The sequence below is a fragment of the Myotis lucifugus genome, unplaced genomic scaffold (assembly GCF_000147115.1).
Source record: "Myotis lucifugus unplaced genomic scaffold, Myoluc2.0 scaffold_12, whole genome shotgun sequence".
Taxonomy (NCBI): Eukaryota; Metazoa; Chordata; class Mammalia; order Chiroptera; family Vespertilionidae; genus Myotis; species Myotis lucifugus.
Genome location: NW_005871060.1, coordinates 11,033,138 through 11,055,125, shown reverse-complemented (window position 1 = coordinate 11,055,125; position 21,988 = coordinate 11,033,138). Strand labels below are relative to the sequence as shown.

Genomic DNA, 21,988 nt, shown 5'->3' with positions numbered 1-21,988 from the left:
TATTCATTTTCACATTTTCTTCCTTAACAAAATGAGACCATACACTGCATTCATTTTTTTGTGTGTGTTTTTTTAAGTTACTATACTTGCTGACTTTTTTCCCAGTCAGTAACTTCTATCTTTCCATGTCAATATATTTTCATGTTATCTAATAACTGTCCTTATTCAAATTTCCTTAAATATCCTTTAAATATATGGGATTACTAAACTGCCCAACCCAAGATTTAGTCCTGTATATGCATTTAAATACCATATAAATCTTGCTTTTAATTAAAAAAAGAAAGAAAAGAAAAAATAGCCTTTCTTTTCACTGGGAAAATTCTAAGCAAGTCAAAAAATAGCAAAACTGGTACCTGCACAGGGCCCACTTAAACTCAGTAACTAAGAGTTGCCATAATTATCCTTTTATTTGTTTCTCCCTCCCTCCCTCCCCCCATGCACAATTATATATACAGATTGCATTTGTCATTATGTCTTTTTAGTCTCTTTAATAATAATAACCCCCCAATTTTTTAATGACACTTTCTTTTTTAAAGGTACATGTCAGTGGTCTTAGAATACTGCTCATTTGGGACTTGTCTGATTGTTGACTGTGGTATTATTTTATGTATCCACCTACCACCTGTGTTTACTGTATACTGAAAGTTAGGACTGTCAGATTGAATTATTTCAGGCTACATTTTTCTTTTCTTTTTTTTATTGTCTAAAGTTTTACATATGTCTCCTTTATCCCCAATTGACCCTCCCCCGCCAGCCATTCCCACCCCAGGCAAGCCCCCACCGCCCCAGTGTCTGTGTCCATTGAGGCTAGATTTTTCTGATTATTGTTTTATACTCTTTCAGTGGGAAGAGATAAATATATATTCTTTAGTAAATTATTATTTCATATTGATAATATCTATTTGAATATATTATAGGTTTTTTCCCTTTTTAATTTTCATACTTTATATTTATTTTCTCTTATCCTGTACTAATAAAGTTTGATTGAATTATTAGTTGAATTTTACACCATAATTATTAATTGAATATTACATCATATATAAATAGCTTCAAAATTATTATTACAGTAGCAATATAATTTTACTACTGAGTCAAGTTTTAGATTTTTTTTTTGCAGTTTTCTTTGTCCTTAAATTAGAGCCAATGAATGTACAACCAGAGAAAGGGTTCCAAATCACTTTTAAAAATGTTTTCCCCCTGTGGTTATGATACCAATTTGATGTACAATTAAGTTTATTTCAAATGGATTTTAACCTTTAGTTTTCTTTTTCTCATAAAATGATATTAAAATATATACTCAAGAAATTTCAACTTAATGTCATCTCTTCTGCACTATTCTATACTTCTTTCTTGCATTCTCTATGGATAAACATTTTTATTATTCTGTTTTTATTCTGTTGTCTGCACATATACAAAATATTATGAAAATGAAAACTACGTAACTGCTTCACACCTTGATTGTTTTACTTACTAATGTAGTCTAGAGATTCCTCTATATCTGAACATTCCCCACCCCCTTTTAGAAAGTTTACATTTTGTGAATAGGAGCCGTTATCAAACAGCCCAGACATTTGTGGTGTTTTACACTTTTAGCTGTTACAAATAATGCCCATTAAGGAAAATCTTTATGGAGAGGCTGTTATTTTGTATGAATGTGCATGTTCAGGATAGATTTGTGGAGATAGCATTACTGGGTGGAGGGGAAAAAACATAAAATTTTGTCAGATTTTTCAAAACTCCCTTTTAAAAGGTAATTGTGCTATATGATAATGTTGTTCTTTCAAAGAAAAAAATGTAAAAAATGTTTAAATGTTTGAATAATATGCAGTCATTTAACTATGAAATTAAAATGTTCTTATTAATATATAGTATAATATTCATTATATATGAAATGCCAAAAATATATGTGATACATATATGTTTATGTACATCCTATATAATAAAAGCCTAATATGCTAAGTGTCTGGTGGTCCTGTGGTCCATTCAACCAATCAAAGAGTAATATGCTAATGATATGCTAAGGCCACTCAACCGCTCACTATGATGTGCACTGACCACCAGGGGACAGACAGTCTACTGGTCAACTAGCCACTATGACATGCACTGGCCACCAGGGGCATAGAGTCTACAGGTTGACTAGTCACTATGATGTGCACTGACCACCAGGGGGCAGACGCTTCAACCGAAGGTTAGCTTGCTGCTGGGGTCCAGCTGATCAGGACTGAGCGAGATGGGCTGGACATGTCCGAGGTCCCTCCCCAGCTGGCCAACCTCCCACATCCCTCCCTGGTCCCGATGGTTCACCGGTGGGGTCCCTTGGCCTGGCCTGCACCCTCTCACAATCCGGGACCCCTTAGGAGATGTCAGAGATCTGGTTTCAGCCCGACGGCAGAATGACTGGTCTTTATGACATGCACTGACCACCAGGGGGGAGACAACGCAGGAGCTACCCCCTGGTAGTCAGTGCGCTCCCACAGGGGGAGCGCTGCTCAACCAGAAGCTGGGCTCACAGCTGGCAAGCACATCAGCAGTGGTGGGGAGCCGGCCTAACCTGTCAGTCGGACATCCTCTGAGGGCTACTGGACTGCAAGAGGGTGCATGCCAGGCTGAGGAACCCCCCCCAAGTGCACTAATTTCGTGCACTGAGCCTCTAGTGCAGTGGTTCTCAACCTGTGGGTCGCGACCCCTTTGGCGGTCGAATGACCCTTTCACAGGGGTCACCTAAGACCATCCTGCATATCAGATATTTACATTAGGATTCATAACGGTAGCAACATTACAGTTATGAAGTAACAACGAAAATAATTTTATGGTTGGGTCACAACATGAGGAACTGTATTTAAAGGGCCAGAAGGTTGAGAACCACTGCTCTAGTGTAATATAGTTATAGATAATGATTCAGTGTTTATGTTTAACATACTAAAAAAAATCAAGATGGAGGAAAAACTTTTAAAGAGTAGAAAATAACACATATATTCACAACAGGCAAATTATGTATATTTGTATAATTTTTGTTAAATTCATTTTAGTTTCACATTGCTAAAGGCCTAAGAGTGAGTGATTATAGATGTTCCCTCAAAGAAAAAAAGTTAATCCTTTCACATTCAACTAGGATTTGTAACAACTGTCCCATAAATTAAAAAATAAAAAGACTTTTAAACAACATTTTTGGAACAATATTAAGTGTTTCTTAAAATTTGAAAAGCTAAGAAAATACTATATTTCTAGTTCAACATTAGTTTTTTTGTAGGCTTAAGAAAAAACATACAACTCATCAATTATTATGTTTTACTTTTGCAATGCAAGAAAATAATAAACCTGTTTAGAATACTTTTCTTTCTGAAAATTACTCTCTATTATACCTTAAACAAATTTCCTTTAATTTGTTGGATTAAATCTAAATCTATAAATTCATTTATAACACTGTTGTAATGTACCCCTCGAATCACACAAGGACGCATCAAGAAGTTGAATTAAAGAGTCACATTTATTGCAATTTGGGACTATGAGGGGGCATTTCACTCTCCCAAATCTCGCAGTGCCCTCCCTAGCCCCAACATCAGATTTATATAGGCAAAGATCACAAAGGTATTGATTACATCCCAGGGTTTGGAATGAGAACCCTGGTTTGCACAAAGCAGTTACAGAAGCAAGATTGAGCCGATTAGTTATCTACAAAGATTAATTAGTTTTGGGTCTTCGGACCACTGAGTTGACAGGGACACATTATCTGGAACCCTCGGGTCTTGGGATAATTGTGCTGTCCTGGTTCCCAGGTACAGAGGAATGTGCTTTCTAAAACCAGTATGACCACAACCAATGGGGTATTCACATTACAATCAATAAGGCATTCAATCGAATGGGATGATTTATATAATTCAGAAAATCAAAATAACTTTTCTATTGTTAAACAAAGCAAATAAGTACAGTTTCTACCTGAGATGATTGCTACCATCCTTCAGCACAAAACCCTTAAAATAATGACACATCTAAAGTAATTGTGATATATAAGTAATTCTTAATATTTATGTATTACTCTCTTTAGAGTAATTCAGCTTTAATAACTTCAAGTATTAATTATCATTTTAATAATGGAGGGCCACATAGTATCATTTCCTGTTTACAAGGTCAATGCGACCTGTGGTTCTCTTTTAGAAATGCTCTGAAATGCAACATTATGCAAATTTCCATTCCATCACCTGTTTGGTCTTAGGGTTGCTGAAGGAGGAAAGTATAAGGCCGAAAATGGTAAAGAATTATAAATTTAGTAGATCACCTAGAAACCAGATGAGCTGAGCCCCCTAATGGTGCCAGCACTAAGGGATGGGAAGTCAGAGTTTTAAAGGACTCTGTGTGGGCTTTTTTGGCAGAGAATTCTCCTAACAGATCCTGGGCAAATCCAGAGGGCAAAGATACTAGTCTTAGCAAATGGAACGTGGTCTAAGTGAAAGGGCATGTCAGTTATGAAGGACAGGGGAGGGGATATCGATTTGATTATTTGATCAGACCTAATATATGGTATGAAGCCAAACATTTATAAAAACTTTTTTCCCCTTTAGCTCTTTACATTCACTTATTAAAAAACACTTTATCTCTTCATTTTGGAAATACTTGTTAGAGAACAAATGGTATCACTTGTGCCCATGATGACCAAACCTAGATTTAATACCTTGCCTAATTGCCATTTCAACCTCCCAGAAGCATAATCTTTATCAACCAGTTTGGAATTTCCTGGTCAATACCAATGAGTTAATCTGCCATGGGGCCTTCTCCATGCCTGTTAGAAAGAAGAAGCAATCTGCATGATAAGATCCCTTGTCATTCCCTTTCTCCCAAAAGATGGTGCCCTGATCTAAAAGTAATAATTTAAAAACCCTTCCATATGTACTACTGCTTGGACTGCCTTTCTATTTGTTAGATAGAATGATGCAAGATTCATGACTTGCTTAAAAAAGCCAATTAGATCTTCAAATTTACTTGGTTGAATTTGTTTATCAAGACACTAATAATCTACTATTTTAATGTCTTCCCCCTCCTAAAATCATTAACTGTTCTTTTACTGGCAGAAGATATATGCTAGTGAAGAGGAACAGAATTTGCCACCCTAACATATGCCTCTTTGACATGTAAATTATCTAGAGATGGCTATTTTTAAGAAACTGCAGGTAAAGGATAAGCTCTAACAAGTAAAAGTTACCTTCTGTAGGAGACATTTACATTTATAAGGGAAAACTCTATTTTTAAAGGTGTCTCTCTTTTAGTACCAGAAAGAGTAGGATGACTAATGTCTAGAACAGGGGTGGGCAACCTTTTTGTGAGTGCGTGCCAAAATCAGCAAAATCTCTGACTCAAAATTCTTCTGCGTGCCAACCCTAATTTTTTGAGAACATGTTACGCCTACTTGATATCTCTTAAGGCGTACGTATGTGAAGAACCTTGAAGAAATAATAAAATTCATTCAAGCGACAAAAACACAGTATATGATGATGAAAAATACATTTATTTTTTAATGTATACATGTACACTGATAGTCCGACAGAAAACTTTATGACTCTATTTGATATTATCAGTGGGACTTTTGCTGCTGCATCACTGATGAGAGATTTTACATCAGGTTTATATTTCGTGACCTTCAGAGATATGCACGAGCTACTACTTTCATCCGTCAGGCTACTCCTATTACGAGACTTAACAAAATTCATCACTGAGAACAAAGATTCACAAGTGTATGTGGATGAAACCAAAACACTGGTTGGATCTAGGAAGGCAGGGAGAGTTAAGGCAGAGGCATAGAAATTGCTCTTCCCCTCTCTCGTCAATCCATGTCTATGGTCTTTAAGATAACTTGTTATGTAAAATTATTTATTTATCTAAGATGCACCTACACTGAATTTATCTGAAAAATAAAAAAGTCGATATTAAGAAAAAAATTGTAAATGGAAGATTATAAGAGAGGGTTTTGCGTGCCAGCAAAAGTTACTAGCGTGCCATGTTTGGCACATGTGCCAGGGGCTGCCCACCCCTGGTCTAGAAACTCTAGGCACCCACTTAAATCTGCATTACAACCATAACCTTGTTTACCATGTGTTTCCTGGTAACCTCCCATACTGGTGTCCTCTCTTCCCCCACAGCATCTTTCTTTTGTCTTTAGTTGGAGATGTTATTTAAGATGGTGGATTGGGCCATTTGGGGAGTTACTCAGTTTTCCTGAGTATCTCCCATGTATACATGTTACTAAATTTCTGTTTTTCTCCCATTAATGTTAATCTGTCTCTTATTATGGGGGGAGGGAGGATCTCAGTCAAGAACCTAGAAGGTAGAGATAAAGTTATTTTTCCTTCCCTACATAATTTAAACTATACAAAATATTTTGTATTTGTTCTTTTATTGTTTCATTTTAATGAACATTTTTATAATCATAACAGCTTTTATAGTCAATACCTAGCCTTGCTTTCCTCCCCATAAAGATTTTAAACACAAATTCTCTTAACAAAAGAATTATCACCTACTTAATTGTTTGTAGTCAAAGCTGAATTAAAGACTTGGAGACATTCCAAGAATGATCTGGCTCCTAGATAAAGATTCAGGATTTTACAAAGGAGCATTCAGTGCAATACTGTAAAAGCAACTGAATGTACAAGCTTAGGTTTTAAAATTACAGGTTGTATATGCTGATCTGCATTGAATGCTTTGTTCTAAAAGGCACACGGGGTCATTTCAAAATGTGTTAGATACAACAACATAATATAAAATAAAATGTAGGATAGCAATATGCACATCTGTAGTTTTTGTTGTAAATACAGTAAAATAATACATAACAATTTGTTATAGATTTTTAGTATCATAGTAGTAACATTACAGCCTTTTAGTTAATGTCTTTACTTTCACCAAGTAATTATTGAATGCTGCCTATGTCCGTTTGCTGGCACACCTCTGATAAACGAGATGCACTAACATACAAGGAAGTCTAATGTGGATGAAAAGGGACCATATCTGAAGCCTGACGAGCTCAGGTGAGGCCTGCATGGTGGCCTTACAAACTCAGAGACCTAAAGTAACCACACAGAATGGTCTGAAATGAAAACTTTCTAACTAAAAGCAGTTCATGGCCTGTAGTTATGTCCTAGGTGAGTATTTATCCCCAACAAAGGACATCTTTTCCTTAACTGTCGTCTTTTTGCATAGAGGATAACATACCTGATAACATGTTTTTGGAATAACAAAATCTTTTTTGGACCCTTCAATGCACAAACACCTCACCAGACTGGGAGCCCACAAATCCACTCATTATCATTGTTAACTGTTGACTGTTAACTAATCTGTACCCACCTAAGTGAAAGAAGTATGTATCTATCCGTTTACTTTATATCTAGTCCCAGAGATTTCCCCACTTTGCTTTCTCCTACCTTCCTAATCTACCACCAATGCATTTCATGTAACCTGAAACCCACTTATGCCTCCTCTTTTGATTGTAATGCATAAAATGAGGCGCAAACCTGCCATTTTCCGGAGCATTTTCTCAATCCACTGAGGTTTTGCTTCCCTGCAACTATCCTCAGTTTGGCTCAAATAAACTCATAAAAATCCTTACAGGTTTGGACATTTCTTACATTGACATTGACTTTACATCTGAAGTATATAAATTTAACTCTAGAAGAAGAGTGGCACACAGAGAAGGGGGAAGAGAGGGTGCGTGAAAAAAAGAGGAAAAGCAAATTCAATTGACAAAGCTTGGGTGAGTCTCCCCAGCTCTCTTCTCAGTCTCATTCTAGTGCGTGTGCTCCGAGAGGCCTCAGAGGACTATTTCCTCACACGTATGTGTTTTTCTGGTGTAAAATCTCTTCATGCACTGGGTCTGAGTGTCAGGTTTAATGGTACCAAATGCATTGTTTCCCACACGGCACAGCCTCCAAACAAAGCCAACTGTTCTTACCCATGGCTGCAGCAAGCAAAGCAATTTGTTCTCACCGACTGAAGGTGTTCAGGAGCACACATCACAAAAGGTTTTCTGACTAACTGTGGTTTTCATCTCACCTCCTCCATGTATCCCACCTCCCATCTCACTCTCCGACCTGCCTAGATCACCTTGTTTAAAATTTCTGATCATAACCCTCACCCCAGTCCCTACATTCACAATGACCCCTTCCCTATGCTATTTTTCCTTTCTAAATGCACTTAGCACTTTCTAACATACTAAATAATTTAATTATGTTTTATATTTATTGTTTATTATAAGTTTTCCCTCACAAAACGGAAGCTCTCTGAGGGCATATTTATTGTTTGATTAAAGGATGTATCTCAAGTACAAAGAACAAGGCCTGGCTTCCAGGGGTCAGTTAGTAATATTTGTTGAATGAATGCATGTAGAGATTTTAACAATGAGGCCCTTAGAACTTCAACACTGGGGGAGCTTCTCCACTGAATGTTAATAAGCACCTGCAGCAAGTGATCATGTTTCCTGTAATTGTTTCTAATCAATGTTCTTGTCTGGACTTGTCCTTACTGTAATATTAAAACCTGTAGTCCAAAAGAAAACTTGAAATATATCATTCGGTTGTTAAGCCTGATTTTTTAATTTATAAAAATAAACAGAAACATGTGAGATAAATAAATATAAATAAAGCATGTGGGGGCCACACTCATCTACTAAATGCTGGGCATGTTGATGCCTGATTAGAAGTATTGAATTAAAGGAGATGGTAGGAACAAATGGATCCCAGGTAGAAACTATAGTTTATTAGCAGGAAGATGAGAGCTTAATTGAGAGTTATTCAATTCTTAGAATTAGGCTTAAGCCATAAGGCTGACATAATACATTAGCATAACAAAAATAGCTTTGTCCAATAGCTAATAAAACAATTACAGTAAAAAATAATAATTTTATTATTTACATGATAAACTATTTTCATATTAGCTAGAACTCCCTGCACACTACTAACTGTGCCAGGAGCTCTCCAAAATTAAATCTAAGAAAAGTAGTATAGATTGAGACTACACAGGAAGCATTGAGCAGTTTTTCAAAATGTGTATTCATAATTTTTTTCCCTAGCATATAGGCAGAAAACTACACTTATAAAGCAAATCTCACCTTTTGGAAAATGTGCTAAAATATTTGAAAAACACAGTGTTTTGAGAACACATTTCCAAATTGATGTATGCTTCATTCATATGTGGCTGAGACAAAATATGTGTGATGTCACAATTCAGTCCATTTTAAATAAGCAAATTAAAACCACTAATGGTATTTAGACAGCAGTGATAAATTACATTTGATGATATATCCAATACCTTTAAAACTCAAAGAAAATATAAATAATTGAAAGTTCAAAACTACTAAAAACACTTATTAAATATAAGAGCAAAACATTCACGAATGAAAAGGAGAACCCTTTTAAAATGTTAGTACTTTTGCCTAAAAGAGCAACTTAGAAACCCTATGACTGTTCCACGTTCAGGCACTAATTGAAAAGAACATGTGCACTTAGTCAATTAGCCACATTTAAAAAGGCAATCTTCTTAGAACATCAAAAGAAAGTTGAGAAAACAAAGCTACCCACAAATATGTCAAGTTAATAAAAGTACCTGTATTTTCTCAGTGTCAGAATATAAAATCTTCACTGAGGATTGTGGATATTCATTCTCAGTTATTTTAACCAAAATGTTATTTGCAGTAGTTCAAACTATGTTTACAAACAGCTTATATGCTATGTTGAAGCATCTATTTATTTAGTTGATACAATCAGAAGAATCTTCCCCACCTCTTAATGTAATCTTATCATCGGCAACATTGCTAACTTGACTACATCTATTCATCTTCTACCCTGTTTTAATAACACAAGTGACACCTAAGAAATTATTCTTTGATCTTTCAATAAACTAAGCCTGTGCAGACAGAGGAAGGTGAAAGAGGTTAAATTGGCATTGATTATTTAAGACACATTCATCATTTATTTAACAATCTCCTTCATCGCAAGAACTACTGTGTTTACAGGCTTTGCCAAGGCACTCTGGATTTATTTTTCAATAATTTGTGCCATGTGCATTTCAAATTATAGCACATTGTACACTAACATTAGTTTTAAATCTCCTGATGAATCTGGTACAGGACAGAGTAGTTTATTGTACAAATCTTTGAACTTATTCACTGTAGTGAATTTTTAGAAATTTCTTTTAATAGTTTTCACTATAATTAAGGTCTAATGGGGATTCTATTTCCTATCTTAAGCAAAATGTGTAACAACAGCTATCTTCCCGAGGAAATTATATTAATGCATACTTGTAATCTCTTATAGTCTGACAATCTTATCACTAAAACATGATTTGTAATGATCCATAAAGAAAAATTTGTGGCTAGTGTTTGGCAGCTTTAGGAAGGGAGAAGGGAGTATAAGAATCATCAATAACATGCAAGATATTTACAAGATTTTTCATTATTTTTTCTGACAAATAGTTTTGCAAATTATAAAGAAGTATATTCTATGTGGGTATCTATATATATATATATATATATATATATAACTGTTTGACTGGCCAACAAGTAGCTATGATGTGCACTGACCACCAGGAGGCAGACGCTCAACACAGGAGCTAGCAAGCTGCGGTGACTTGTCAGCTGCAGTTCTTGGGTGACGCACCCAGAACCAGAGAGGAGGGAGCCCAATTCCGGGGTTCATCACCCAAGAACTGTCCCCTCGAAATCTGGGAACCCTTAGGGGATGTCAGAGAGCCAGTTTTGGCCCAATCCCCGTAGGCCAGACCGAGGGACCCCACCAGTGCATGAATCCATGCACTGGGCCTCTATTATATATATTTGTGAAAAATTATGTCAAACTACATTTCCTGAGAAAAAATGCAAACAAAATATTATAAATTAAAAGATTAATTATTCTTACTGCATATAAAATGTGAAAATTATTTATAAATATTGAAAAGTACAGAAGATATGTCCTAGTTGTGGAAAAATTACACTACTGATGAATCATATATTCCAAATAGTCACAAAAGAAACACTTTTAAAATGCTTTACTTATTTCTAATTTATTTAAAATTCTTCCTCCCCAGGGAGAATGCTCTGAAGTTCATTACAACAGTTACCTCTCATTACTGGCATTGAGATCTATATGAATATATTTGGTAATTAATTTTCTAATTCTGATGATTATATCCTAGAATATGTTATCAAGAATTGTTTACATGAAGTCTTTAAAAAAGATTATTAGTCTATGTTAACAACTACCAAAATAATAAGAGACACTTGTACAAGGGAATCCTTTAGGGACTCACTACCAAGAAATCATTATTCTTTAACATAACCCAATCCAGTCAAATACATTAAGTTCTCATTGTCAGATATGAAAAAAGATAGGAACAATGAGGATTTGACAATGAGGACTTAATAATAAGGATTAACTATGTTCGTGACTTTAATTTTATTTACATGGTTAGAGAACTAAATAGCTCTGATATAAAGAAATTTATGTGGAAACAACAAAATTATGAGGTAAAGATGGGCAAATACATAAGCTGCTGCTAGTAGCTTCAGCTTAGTTAGCACTCCACCTCCCCTCTCCCCCATGCAATTCATTTTTTAGCAGCTCTTTCTCACAAGCAGTCCTAAGTGTTACAGATCTCTTACATCCTATATTTTTATTCAGGCATTTAGACACTTAGAAATCAATCTCCCAAATATAATTTCCTTATATTGGGTAAAATGGACTATTTGTCCAAATTCAAAGGTATTCCACTTTTTTTAAGAACACATTACTTTTCATAAAAGACTAGATTTTACCACTACCATGCGTTAGTGAACAAGTGACTTCACTTTTCGAAACTCAGTTAACTTATTTGAAAATTCAGGGCTTTGAAACAGGGTTATAAGTTAACTTGTTCCTGTGTTGTGTGCTTTTGTTACATTGGGATAAGATCTTATGGGAACTCTGGATTCATTACTTATTGGATAACTCTCTGGCTTGAAGATTTAAAAATATATAGGCTATTATTTGTAAAAATACATAACTGGGTTTACATCCTAGGCACAGATATGCAAATACTGTGTATTTAAAACTTTTTATGAGGAAAAAAAAACTCCTCCAAAAAGATTAATATTGAAATATGTATGGAAATTCCTCTTTAAACTTAATAAAAATAATTTTTCTTAAAATATGAAGCATTAACATCGTTGAAATTATACATAACACTGGTATTCAAGAAGTATTATAGTCACAATACTGAAATCTAGAAGATTTAGGTTTCTCAAAAACATATTAAAATAAATGTAAGGAAAGTTAAAAATAAAAGCATAGCTTCTAGTGTTTTTATTTTAAATTAAAAAATACTGCATGAAACTATTGAAGACCAAGTTTCACTGGATTTAAAAACTTTGGTTTATTTCCTAATAGAGACAAATAGCTTTATATTAAGTGTGTTAATATACTTTGCAAAGCAACACAAAAGTAATATCCATATTTATGTTGTTTAATATAATGAGGACATGCAAATAAACATACATTGTATCATTACATACCTTCATAAAACAACTTAAAATTATCTTATTCTATTTATACTTGTCATAAAGTGCTAATAATTCTGTAATAAATGTTTTTAACTAGAAGAGAGAGTTCTCACAAATGTTACCTACAGATAAAAATAAATCCTCTATTTTTTCATCAAAATGAAGTTTAAAGTCATAAACTTAGGCAAAATGAAAATTTCATAGCTGCACGTAAGGAAAAAATAGGTATTTGAATCAAAGTTATCCAAAATCATCCAGTGTTACTTAAAGCAATCTTCTATTCAAACACATTTTACAATCTTATTTTGACAGTTCAACAAGTATTTCATATGAAGAAAAAATGCGAACTTTCAATTAGGTTACTTTCTGTAGCCTGCACTAAAGCCCAAGAGCTAAAATATTTTTTTATAAATTTTTCTGCTAAGTTGTGTTTCCTTTTATGTTCTAGATTATAAAAATGATGTGCTTAGCTTCGGTGACTGCAAACTTTATTACACTGTTAATACATAAATTAGTACTTCCTTAAAAATAAATTGTTCTAGTATCCTATTATGTATCAATCTACATGTCTGCAAATTAACTAATTCAAAGGACTGTCTTAGAGATGTTGGTTTAAAAATAATTATAAAATATTGGTATGCTAGTCAGTGCCTGTAATTATCTTTTTCAGTTCTAGAGGGTATTTGGGAATTATTTAAGAGTAAAAGATGAATAGTGCATCACTAAATTCTTTTAAATCAACGCATGGGCACAGTAGCAGCAGAGGCAAATAAGCTTGTGGAAGTCTGAATACCAATAAAGAAGATAAAAATGGTTTTATATAGCTACTTACATCATAGCCTAGAACTTCAGTCTGTGTGGATTTATCTACTCTTGAAGCAAACGCCTTCTGTAAATGCTTTACTTTATCCTGCAAAATAAAAACAAACAAAACACATCATTGGCGAGCCTCTAGTAATTATATATGAACTATGGGGTTATTCTAGTAATTCTAGGCTGTACAAATGCCTTAAGAAAAACAAAAGAAAGGGAGAAGAAATAATGCAGAGACAAAAGCGAGGGCATTGTAGAGTAGATACAAATCACACACCTGTCTGATATGATGCAGTAATATCAAGTGAGAAATATTTTCATGGATAAATTAGGTGGGTTTTTTTCATAAAAAGCTTATAAAAATTAAAAAGCTATGAACTCCATCCTCACTTTTGCCTGAATTTTATACTGCGGGAGAAAAATTAATGAAATGATTTAGCCAATAAAGTTAATTAGGGGGGAAAATGAATGGAGAAGTGTCTTCTATGGTAATACGGCCCAAGGGAGTTTTTTGACACGTCAAGTCCCAGACATTCCCCATTAACAACATCCTGATCTAAAAAACACACTTTCTATTAGTCGGGGGACCCTTCATTCCCCTGGCCCATATTTTCATGAGGGACTTCTGCTAGAAGTATACTTTTAGTTTCTTTCCCTACCTCTCACTCACTCCTCTTCTTCTATAAACTGGTAAGTGACCTCAGTGTAAACACACGCACACTCTGCTTGTTACTGCCATGTACATAGCCTGAAGTCTCAGCTTGCCCAGGCATAGGCATACAGACTTGCCCCGTGGGAGAGGATGCAATTTTCCCCTCTGTCAGCAACCCTAGTGGGTCACTTCAGTTCAGTAAAGAAGGTATTGGAGCCCTAACCGGTTTGGCTCAGTGGATAGAGCGTCAGCCTGCGGACTGAAAGGTCCCAGGTTCGATTCCGGTCAAGGGCATGTACCTTGGTTGCGTGCACATCCCCAGTAGGGCGTGTGCAGGAGGCAGCTGGTCGATGTTTCTCTCTCATCGATGTTTCTAACTCTCTATCCCTCTCCCTTCCTCTCTGTAAAAAATCAATAAAATATATTTTTTTTTTAAAAAAAAGAAGGTATTGGAAACTTTTATGGCTGCATTCTAATCCGGGTTCATAGTGTATTATATTATAATCAAATCTCTCCAAATTTTCTATTTTATAATTCATTCTGAATTTAGGAGGGGGGGAAAAAGGACTTGGTTATTGCCCCTTTTAAGCCCCCAAAATACACACACACTGAATCAATGTGAAAAAAATTGAGTTTAAGTATAGTTTTTGACCAATACAATATCCATTGAACCTTAAATGCAACCTTGAAAATAGTTCCGCTAAAAAAATCGGAATTACTAAAAACAGAAACCTGTCTACTATATGGAGATTGACACCTTGCAAGCATAGCAAAGATTCTCTGAGCTTTTATTGTTTGACATTTTTATTTAGGAAGGTCAGAGTGTTATACTCAGCCCACTTTATCATTGTGATTAAAAAGGATATTCCCTTTTTGAAGAAAAGTTTCGCCTTAGGGGATTGTGAGCATTTTCTCTTATTGTAGTGATTTAATTTTAATGTATATAAAAATTCTTACAATGATCTGTATGACAGTTTATCTAGGCAGTCATTCATAAGGGCAATATGCTGATGACAGCACTACGAAAACACACGTATAAGGGAGACGAGAGAAAGATCACTACAGACCTGCAAAGTCAGCACAGCATTACAGGTTGACAATCGGCTAGAAAACAACAATGTCATGAATCAAACTTCACGGGACAAATTCTCCACACAGATCAAACTTCACTGTCAAACTCGAGAAATTCTGAATGCCATAAAATGCATTACCCTTCAAATTTCCTTCAGCACACTCATAAGCAAAAGTAAAAAATAAAATAAAATGCCATATATCTCTCTGAAGAGCAGAACCTAATAAAACAGAGAAGCTGAAGGGATTATAGGTGACTAGAATTACTTAGTTGTTCTGGATGTCTGTTTATTGATCTTTCCAACAACTGTTAGGTAAAGACATTTAAAGCTGGATTTAATTGATTCCAACAAATATTTAATGTGGATCTATAATTTATTCATCCATCTGTCAGTAATTATAGCACATTTAATTATGTAAATTAAACTGATTTCACTTTTTCCTCTGTATAATTAGAAATACAATAACATTTTAGTTTGTTGAATGTGTTGTATTTTATATATTTTACATTTACAAATGAAACTATGTCTATAAAATGTTTGGCTAATCGCTCACTGTGAGCCGTTGTAGAGCCAGCTCCTAAGGAAGGCACGACTCAGTAGGCTGTGCAGCTGGCGGAGGTGCAGGCTCGCTCTGGAGAGTGGTCTGTGTAGAAGGCTAAACCAACGCTCCCCTTACATACGGAGTGGTGAACAGAATGTTGTTCTTGCTGTGTCACTACCTAGAGTTCATAGGGGAAACAGGCTTCCAATAAGGAAACCAATTGGTGTAAAATTACAAATTTTGGTGATATAAAAGGAAGCAATGAGCACCTAGGAAAGAGCATAACATGAAGGATGCCCTTTATACATGATGACACAGTGTGCCTAACTAAGGAAATGGCCCTTAATGTTAAACCTACAGGACAAGGGCACAGACAGGCTGTAGGCAGGGGAATGTCTGAAAGAGAGAGATTGAAGAAAGCTCAAGGATGGGTGTGGGGTAAGTTTTTTTTTTTTTAATAGGAACTGAAAAAAAGTAAAGTGTGACTAGAATTTAGTGAGCAAGAGGGATATTGGCATATGATTATTATAGGCTCTGCTAAGCACTGGTTTTATGTTAAGTTCACTGGAAACCATGAAAATGTTTTAAGTAGGCAGGCCTCGGGTTATGTCAAACTCGATGTATGTCATTGCATAGTTATGTTGCCATCTCCCATTTACTTATAAAAAAAAGTTCTGTCATTTCAACATATGTACATATGTGCTTTATGCTATTTTATTATTTATTTACCACAAGTAAAGGTCAGGGATTGTTATCTTTCTTTTACATTTTTGGTACTGTTTCACTTCATTACCGCTGTGTATGTGCTCCATGTGAGTGACGTAGGTGCTTATGTAGGTGGGTTCCCACTTACAGTGAAAATCACATTATGTCGCTGTAGGAACGGATCTCCGACGTAACCCGAGGACCTACTGTATCTTCCCATTATATTTAGCCAGAATCATTCTGACTGCTATATGGAGAAGAAAATAGAGGCAAGGAATACATAGGTATAGGGAACTTTAGAATACTCTAGAATAATGCAGTTCAGAAGAAATGCTTTAGGCAAAAGGAATAGAGTCCTGTATTCTTTTCAGACTCAAAATAACTAGATTTAAGGACTTGTAACTTATTATGCAGGTAGGTTAAAGAAAGGAAAAAGTCAAGAATAACTCCCCGCTCTCTGCTCTGAGCAAGGAAGGCTGGATGGTGGCAGCATCTCTAATATCGGGAACACTGCAGAAGTAGGTTTAATTGGAAACAGGGGTGGATGGGAGATGGAGAAACAAGATGAATTGAGAGGGAAGGCAAATGGAACATACTGAGCATATTAAAAAGTAAGATTGCTTTGAGATATTCAAGCAGATATGATTGTAAGAGTTGTTTTAAGAGACAATTAGGTTGCTAAAAGCTATAAATAGTGCTAGTAAGAGGGCCAAGGACACAAAGAATATCTAAATGAATGCATTCCTCTTTTAGATGATAGCAGCACCATGTTTTCTAACCAGCACTCCTCATTGTTCCCTTCACACAACCATACTTTCCTGGGAACTTCACCTTCCTCCACTTCAGCCACATGGCTGTGGCCAGAGCTGCTGGGAGTGTGATATGATCATGCTGTCACAGTGCATGGATTGCAGAGAGGGAGCATGGACCCTATTCCCATCTGGCTAGGGACCTGTTCTGGCAGTGTTGGTACAAGAAGAAAGAAAAGTTCATCTTTCTTGTGGTGCTTGGATCAAAAGTGGTTAAGTCTAAGAGCTACCGTGGGCCAAGTTTTTGGTGATACAAGAGAATGAAAGTTGGTCTCAGAGAGAGAGAGAGAGAGAGAGAGAGAGAGAGAGGTGGGGGGGATATCAAAGAACAGCAGGGATGAGTAGAGAAAATGAGGATTACTATCATCTTAATTGTTAATGATAGTTGTTCCTTGGCCCCGGCCACAGTCTTGTCTTTGGTTTCATGAGTCATTCAGGTAGTCTTTTAACAACTTCCTATTTTAGCTTATGGTAGACCAAATTATTTTCCTGACATTTATTATTAAGAGAGATGTAATCAAGAAAAAGAGAAAGCCAAAAAGCAAAAGTCAAGGAAAGAGAACTAATTCCAAAGAAATTAAATATTTCTAAAAAACAGTGACTAGTGGTAGGATCCTAAGTAGCAGTCTTCAAGTCTAGTTTTGTTTGCAGTTGCTTTTTAAATATGTACTTAAAATTTGCATTTAAATAAAATGGGAACTAAGAACTCAAAGCTAAGTTGTATTAATAAAATGCATACAACTATAGTCTGCATATATTTATAAGTATTACATGTTGGCAACTATGCTAACTTTATGTATTTTCAATCATAGTGCTTACATGTTATTTTGTACTTAGCTCTTTTTTCTATTATATAACAAGCTTTTCAATATCAAATAATATTAACAACTATTTTAAAACTAGACAATATTTTATAGATGCAATATTTCTAAATGTTCTCAGACAAAACATAATTATTATCAATATTGTTAATTCTAATAACCACTAATATTTCAAGTGATATACTTAAACCTATTTCCTGACATGTCAAATTTAGATAGTATCTAATAGTCTTTGTTATGAAAGATTACAGCATTAATATGCTTTATTACTGACATTTACATTGTTGGATACAATTAGATTGTTTTAAAATTATAGTATTTTTTCCATTTTCTACATTTTTATCATAAATATTGGAAATATATTTATGATTTTGATATGTGAATATTACTTAGGTTTAAAACAAGTTGTATAATTAGTCCAATAAAAAAGGAAATGTAATTCCAATAGATTTTTTCTGAGTAAAAAGAAAAATTCTTTAAGGTTCAAGGTCTAATGGGGCATCTTTTAATTTCTCCCTCCATTCCTTACATATGAATTTGTAATGGGCATATCCTGTTACATTTTGCTGATATTACATTATCTGTTAAACCTTCAGGATATTTAGACAACTTTAGAACCATATTGAATATTTTTGTACATGCACTATTTTTGGTATTGAATTATATCTTAGGGATAAATTGTGGGGGTAGAATTAATCAAACAATATGGATAACTTTATGACTCATGCTACATATTGCTAAATTGTGTTCCAAAAGATTGTAACAAGTAAATGTCACTAGAAATAAATATATGCACCAGTTTTCTAGCAATGCTCCAGCATTGAATTTATATTTAGAAACTATTAGCTAGATTGGTGAATATATGTGATTTCAGGCTTACTTTTGCTTAACCAGAGAAATGGATGTTACTAAATGTACGAGTATGTACACTAACTATACCTTTTCTGCTTTGTCTACTACATGTATTTTGCTTCATACCAGTTAATAAAACACACATGTAACCTATATGTTCATGTAGACTAACGTCACCCCAATAAAATTTAAAATAAATAAATAAAAATACTCAGTTTTGAGAATATTACTTAGGTCCTACTGATGCCTGAGGTTTGAGAACTAAGTTGATTTGAAATAAAACTATTATTAATAATAAAAGCTACAACTCAGCAAATCAAAATTATAAAAAATAGTTACATCTACCCTTTTCATTCATTTTATTAGTAAAATATATGCACTTCTTTGAACAATGTCTACCCCATACGTTAAACTGTCTACTAGGCATGTCCATGTAGATACCCGTCATACATCACAATCTCACCATATTCTAAATAAAACTTGTCATCTTCTCACATTTTTCTTTCTTCTTAGATTCCCTGTATCAATGAAAGCTATCATTATCAATGAATCTCTTAATAAATACCCTGGGAGTCATCCTGGTTGCTTTGCTTCTCACATTCATCTATCCCAAATCCAAGAACTTCTCTTACAAAATATTCTTTGGATGTGTCCCTTCCCTTCTACTTTAACTGCCAGTGTTTATTCCAGGCCCTCATGTTTTTCCAACTAAATCACTGCTGAAACCTTTTTAACAGCATGTTCTCCTCCAGATTTGTTTCTCTTAATATATGCTCCTTATTGCAGCCAAACTAAACTTTCCTTAATAAAATCAGATCATGCTTCATTGGTTTCTTACAAATTCAAGGTAAGTTTAATACTCTTTAGCATTACCCATCTGGTTCTTCATGATCTGATCTCTGACTCTCTGTCTGACCTACAACTCCCCTGGATACTATAAGCTCCTGAAAAAAAAAGGTATGACTTTCTGTTCCAGAAATCTGATAAGCTCTTGAAGGTGTCTTTGTTTTTTGTAATACTTTAACCCAAAGCCTAAAGTATGTTTACTTCGCCTTTTTCTTCACTTGGCTCAGGATTCTTGTGATGTAAAATATAAATTATTTTATACATTTCACTTATTTTCAAGTCTATAAGGTGAAACTAATTTGATTCTTACAATTACAATGCAAATGATTTTACATTTTTATTCTTTTTGAAAGAGCTGAGCAAAGCAAACCTTGCAACTTGCATTTATTCTTAGAGAGATCAACCTAGTTTTTATTCAGTTTAATGTTACCAACCTCTTGTAAAACAATGAAATACAGAATTTAATAATCCAAAAGGGCAATTTTTAGGCACCCCTAAAAATCACTGTTGTGTATAATATCTTCTGAGCTTATTATTAAGTACTATTTGTTTTTGTTAGTATTCAAATGCAAAGCGAAGAATATGGCTAGACTATTTAAAGAGTAACAATTCATTAAAGAAATATATGGGGCCTTTAATTTAAGTTTAATGCTATTTTATTTTTCAACTCTCTTTAAATACTTATACCTGAAGGAGTGTATATTTGTTCCATTTTTAGTAAAACATCTAAAATAGGAAAGATATATAGAGAGAGACTATATACTTTATTCCAAACTTTTAAAATTTATCTTTCCTAATCTAAATTCATTAGTCTGTTAATTTTAATCTAATTTCAAAGTTGCACACACCAAATTCTATTGAATCATAGTCTGTTTGGGCTGCTATAATAAAATGCCATAGATTGGGTGACTTATAAATAATAGCAATTTACTTCTCACAGTGCTCGACAATGGGAAGTCTAAGATAAAGTCACCAGCAGTTTTGGTGTCTGATGAAAGCCTGCTTTTTCATAAATGGTACCCACAGTTGGTGGAAGGGGTGAGAGATCCCTCTCAAGTCCCCTTTATAAAGACACAAATCCCATTGATGAGGGCTGCTCTCATGACCTAATCAAGCCCCAGAGGCCCTACCTAACACCATCACGTTGGGGGTTAGGATTCAATGTATGAATTTGGAGGTAGCATAAACATTCACACCATATCAGAACCCCAAGCACTACCAACTCTAATTATATGGCAAAAAGCTGAGTACAATGTCCATCACATAGAAAGATTTAATGAATAATAGCTATGGCCATTATTGGTACTTGTAAGAAGAAGAAATATATCATTACTACTTGAGAATGAAAGAAGAAGACAAAGACACAGAGGCAAAAGTGTGAGAAAGGGGGAGAAAATAAATGGTGGAAGAAATGGCAAAAACAACGAGAAGCAGGTGGAGAAGGAAGAAAAGGAAGAAGAGGAAAACTGGGAAGTGGGGTGGAGAAAGGGGTCATGGAGAGATGGAGCCAATGGGCAGTACAGTCTGTTTTTCTAGGAACAAAGCAAATCGCTTTCCTGGGAGAGGGGCAGTGCAGGACACCAATAAAATGAACTGGAATTTAAACAAACATTAGTTGTCTTACATTATTTGCTGCCTTGGTATTTCCAATATGAGGCCATGTACACATGTTGATGTTTTTATGTAAGTAAGCGTGTGCAAGGAAACAAACATATCAGCTTTTCCTTTGATTCAATATCTCTTTAGTTTGAAAAATAATAAGGTAGTTTAATCCATTAAAATAAAGCATGGAGGTTATTTACTCTATAAAAGTAATATTTAGCAGTATTAAAATATATCCATAAAAGAATAAAATCTTATATAAGATTGAATAGGTCTCATCCCTTGTTATCTATTCTATAGTTATACTTCTAAGTAATCAATGTGTTTAAAAATTTCATATAAGCAGAAAATTTTCACAAAGATTTATTAGCTGATACTTGGCATTTTCATACTTCATTTACATGTCCCTTCAAGGGAATACTTATAAGGTCAGATTTCTGAATATCTTTTTCATTGTAAAGAAGATTTTTTCACTGTAAAATAAACACAGATATTCAACTCTATAATATTCTGTGGCTATAAAGTTAATAGTTATGAAATTAAAAAACAATGTATGTGAACAATTTAAAAGAGGAAAGTGCGTATGGGACAAATTTTACGCCAATGAATATAAACTTTTTACATAAATAATGCATATTAAATACAAATCAACACACACACACATACACACAAATTCATATATTCACAAGATGTACAACTTACATGGGTTGCTGGTTACCACTTCTAAAAATAAATCTGAACGCACAATAGGGAGAGACAAAAT

At 34.6% G+C, this 21,988-nt stretch overlaps 1 protein-coding gene across 1 annotated transcript in view; it reads right to left on the bottom strand.

Annotated features, from left to right (window-relative positions):
• Positions 1-21,988, bottom strand: part of CCSER1 (coiled-coil serine rich protein 1) — a 1,147,418-nt gene that overhangs the window by 511,201 nt on the left and 614,229 nt on the right. Inside the window, exon 9 of the mRNA XM_006084620.3 lies at positions 13,344-13,421. Within this exon, the coding sequence (XP_006084682.1) occupies positions 13,344-13,421 (78 nt within the window). The remainder of the gene's footprint in view (positions 1-13,343; positions 13,422-21,988) is intronic.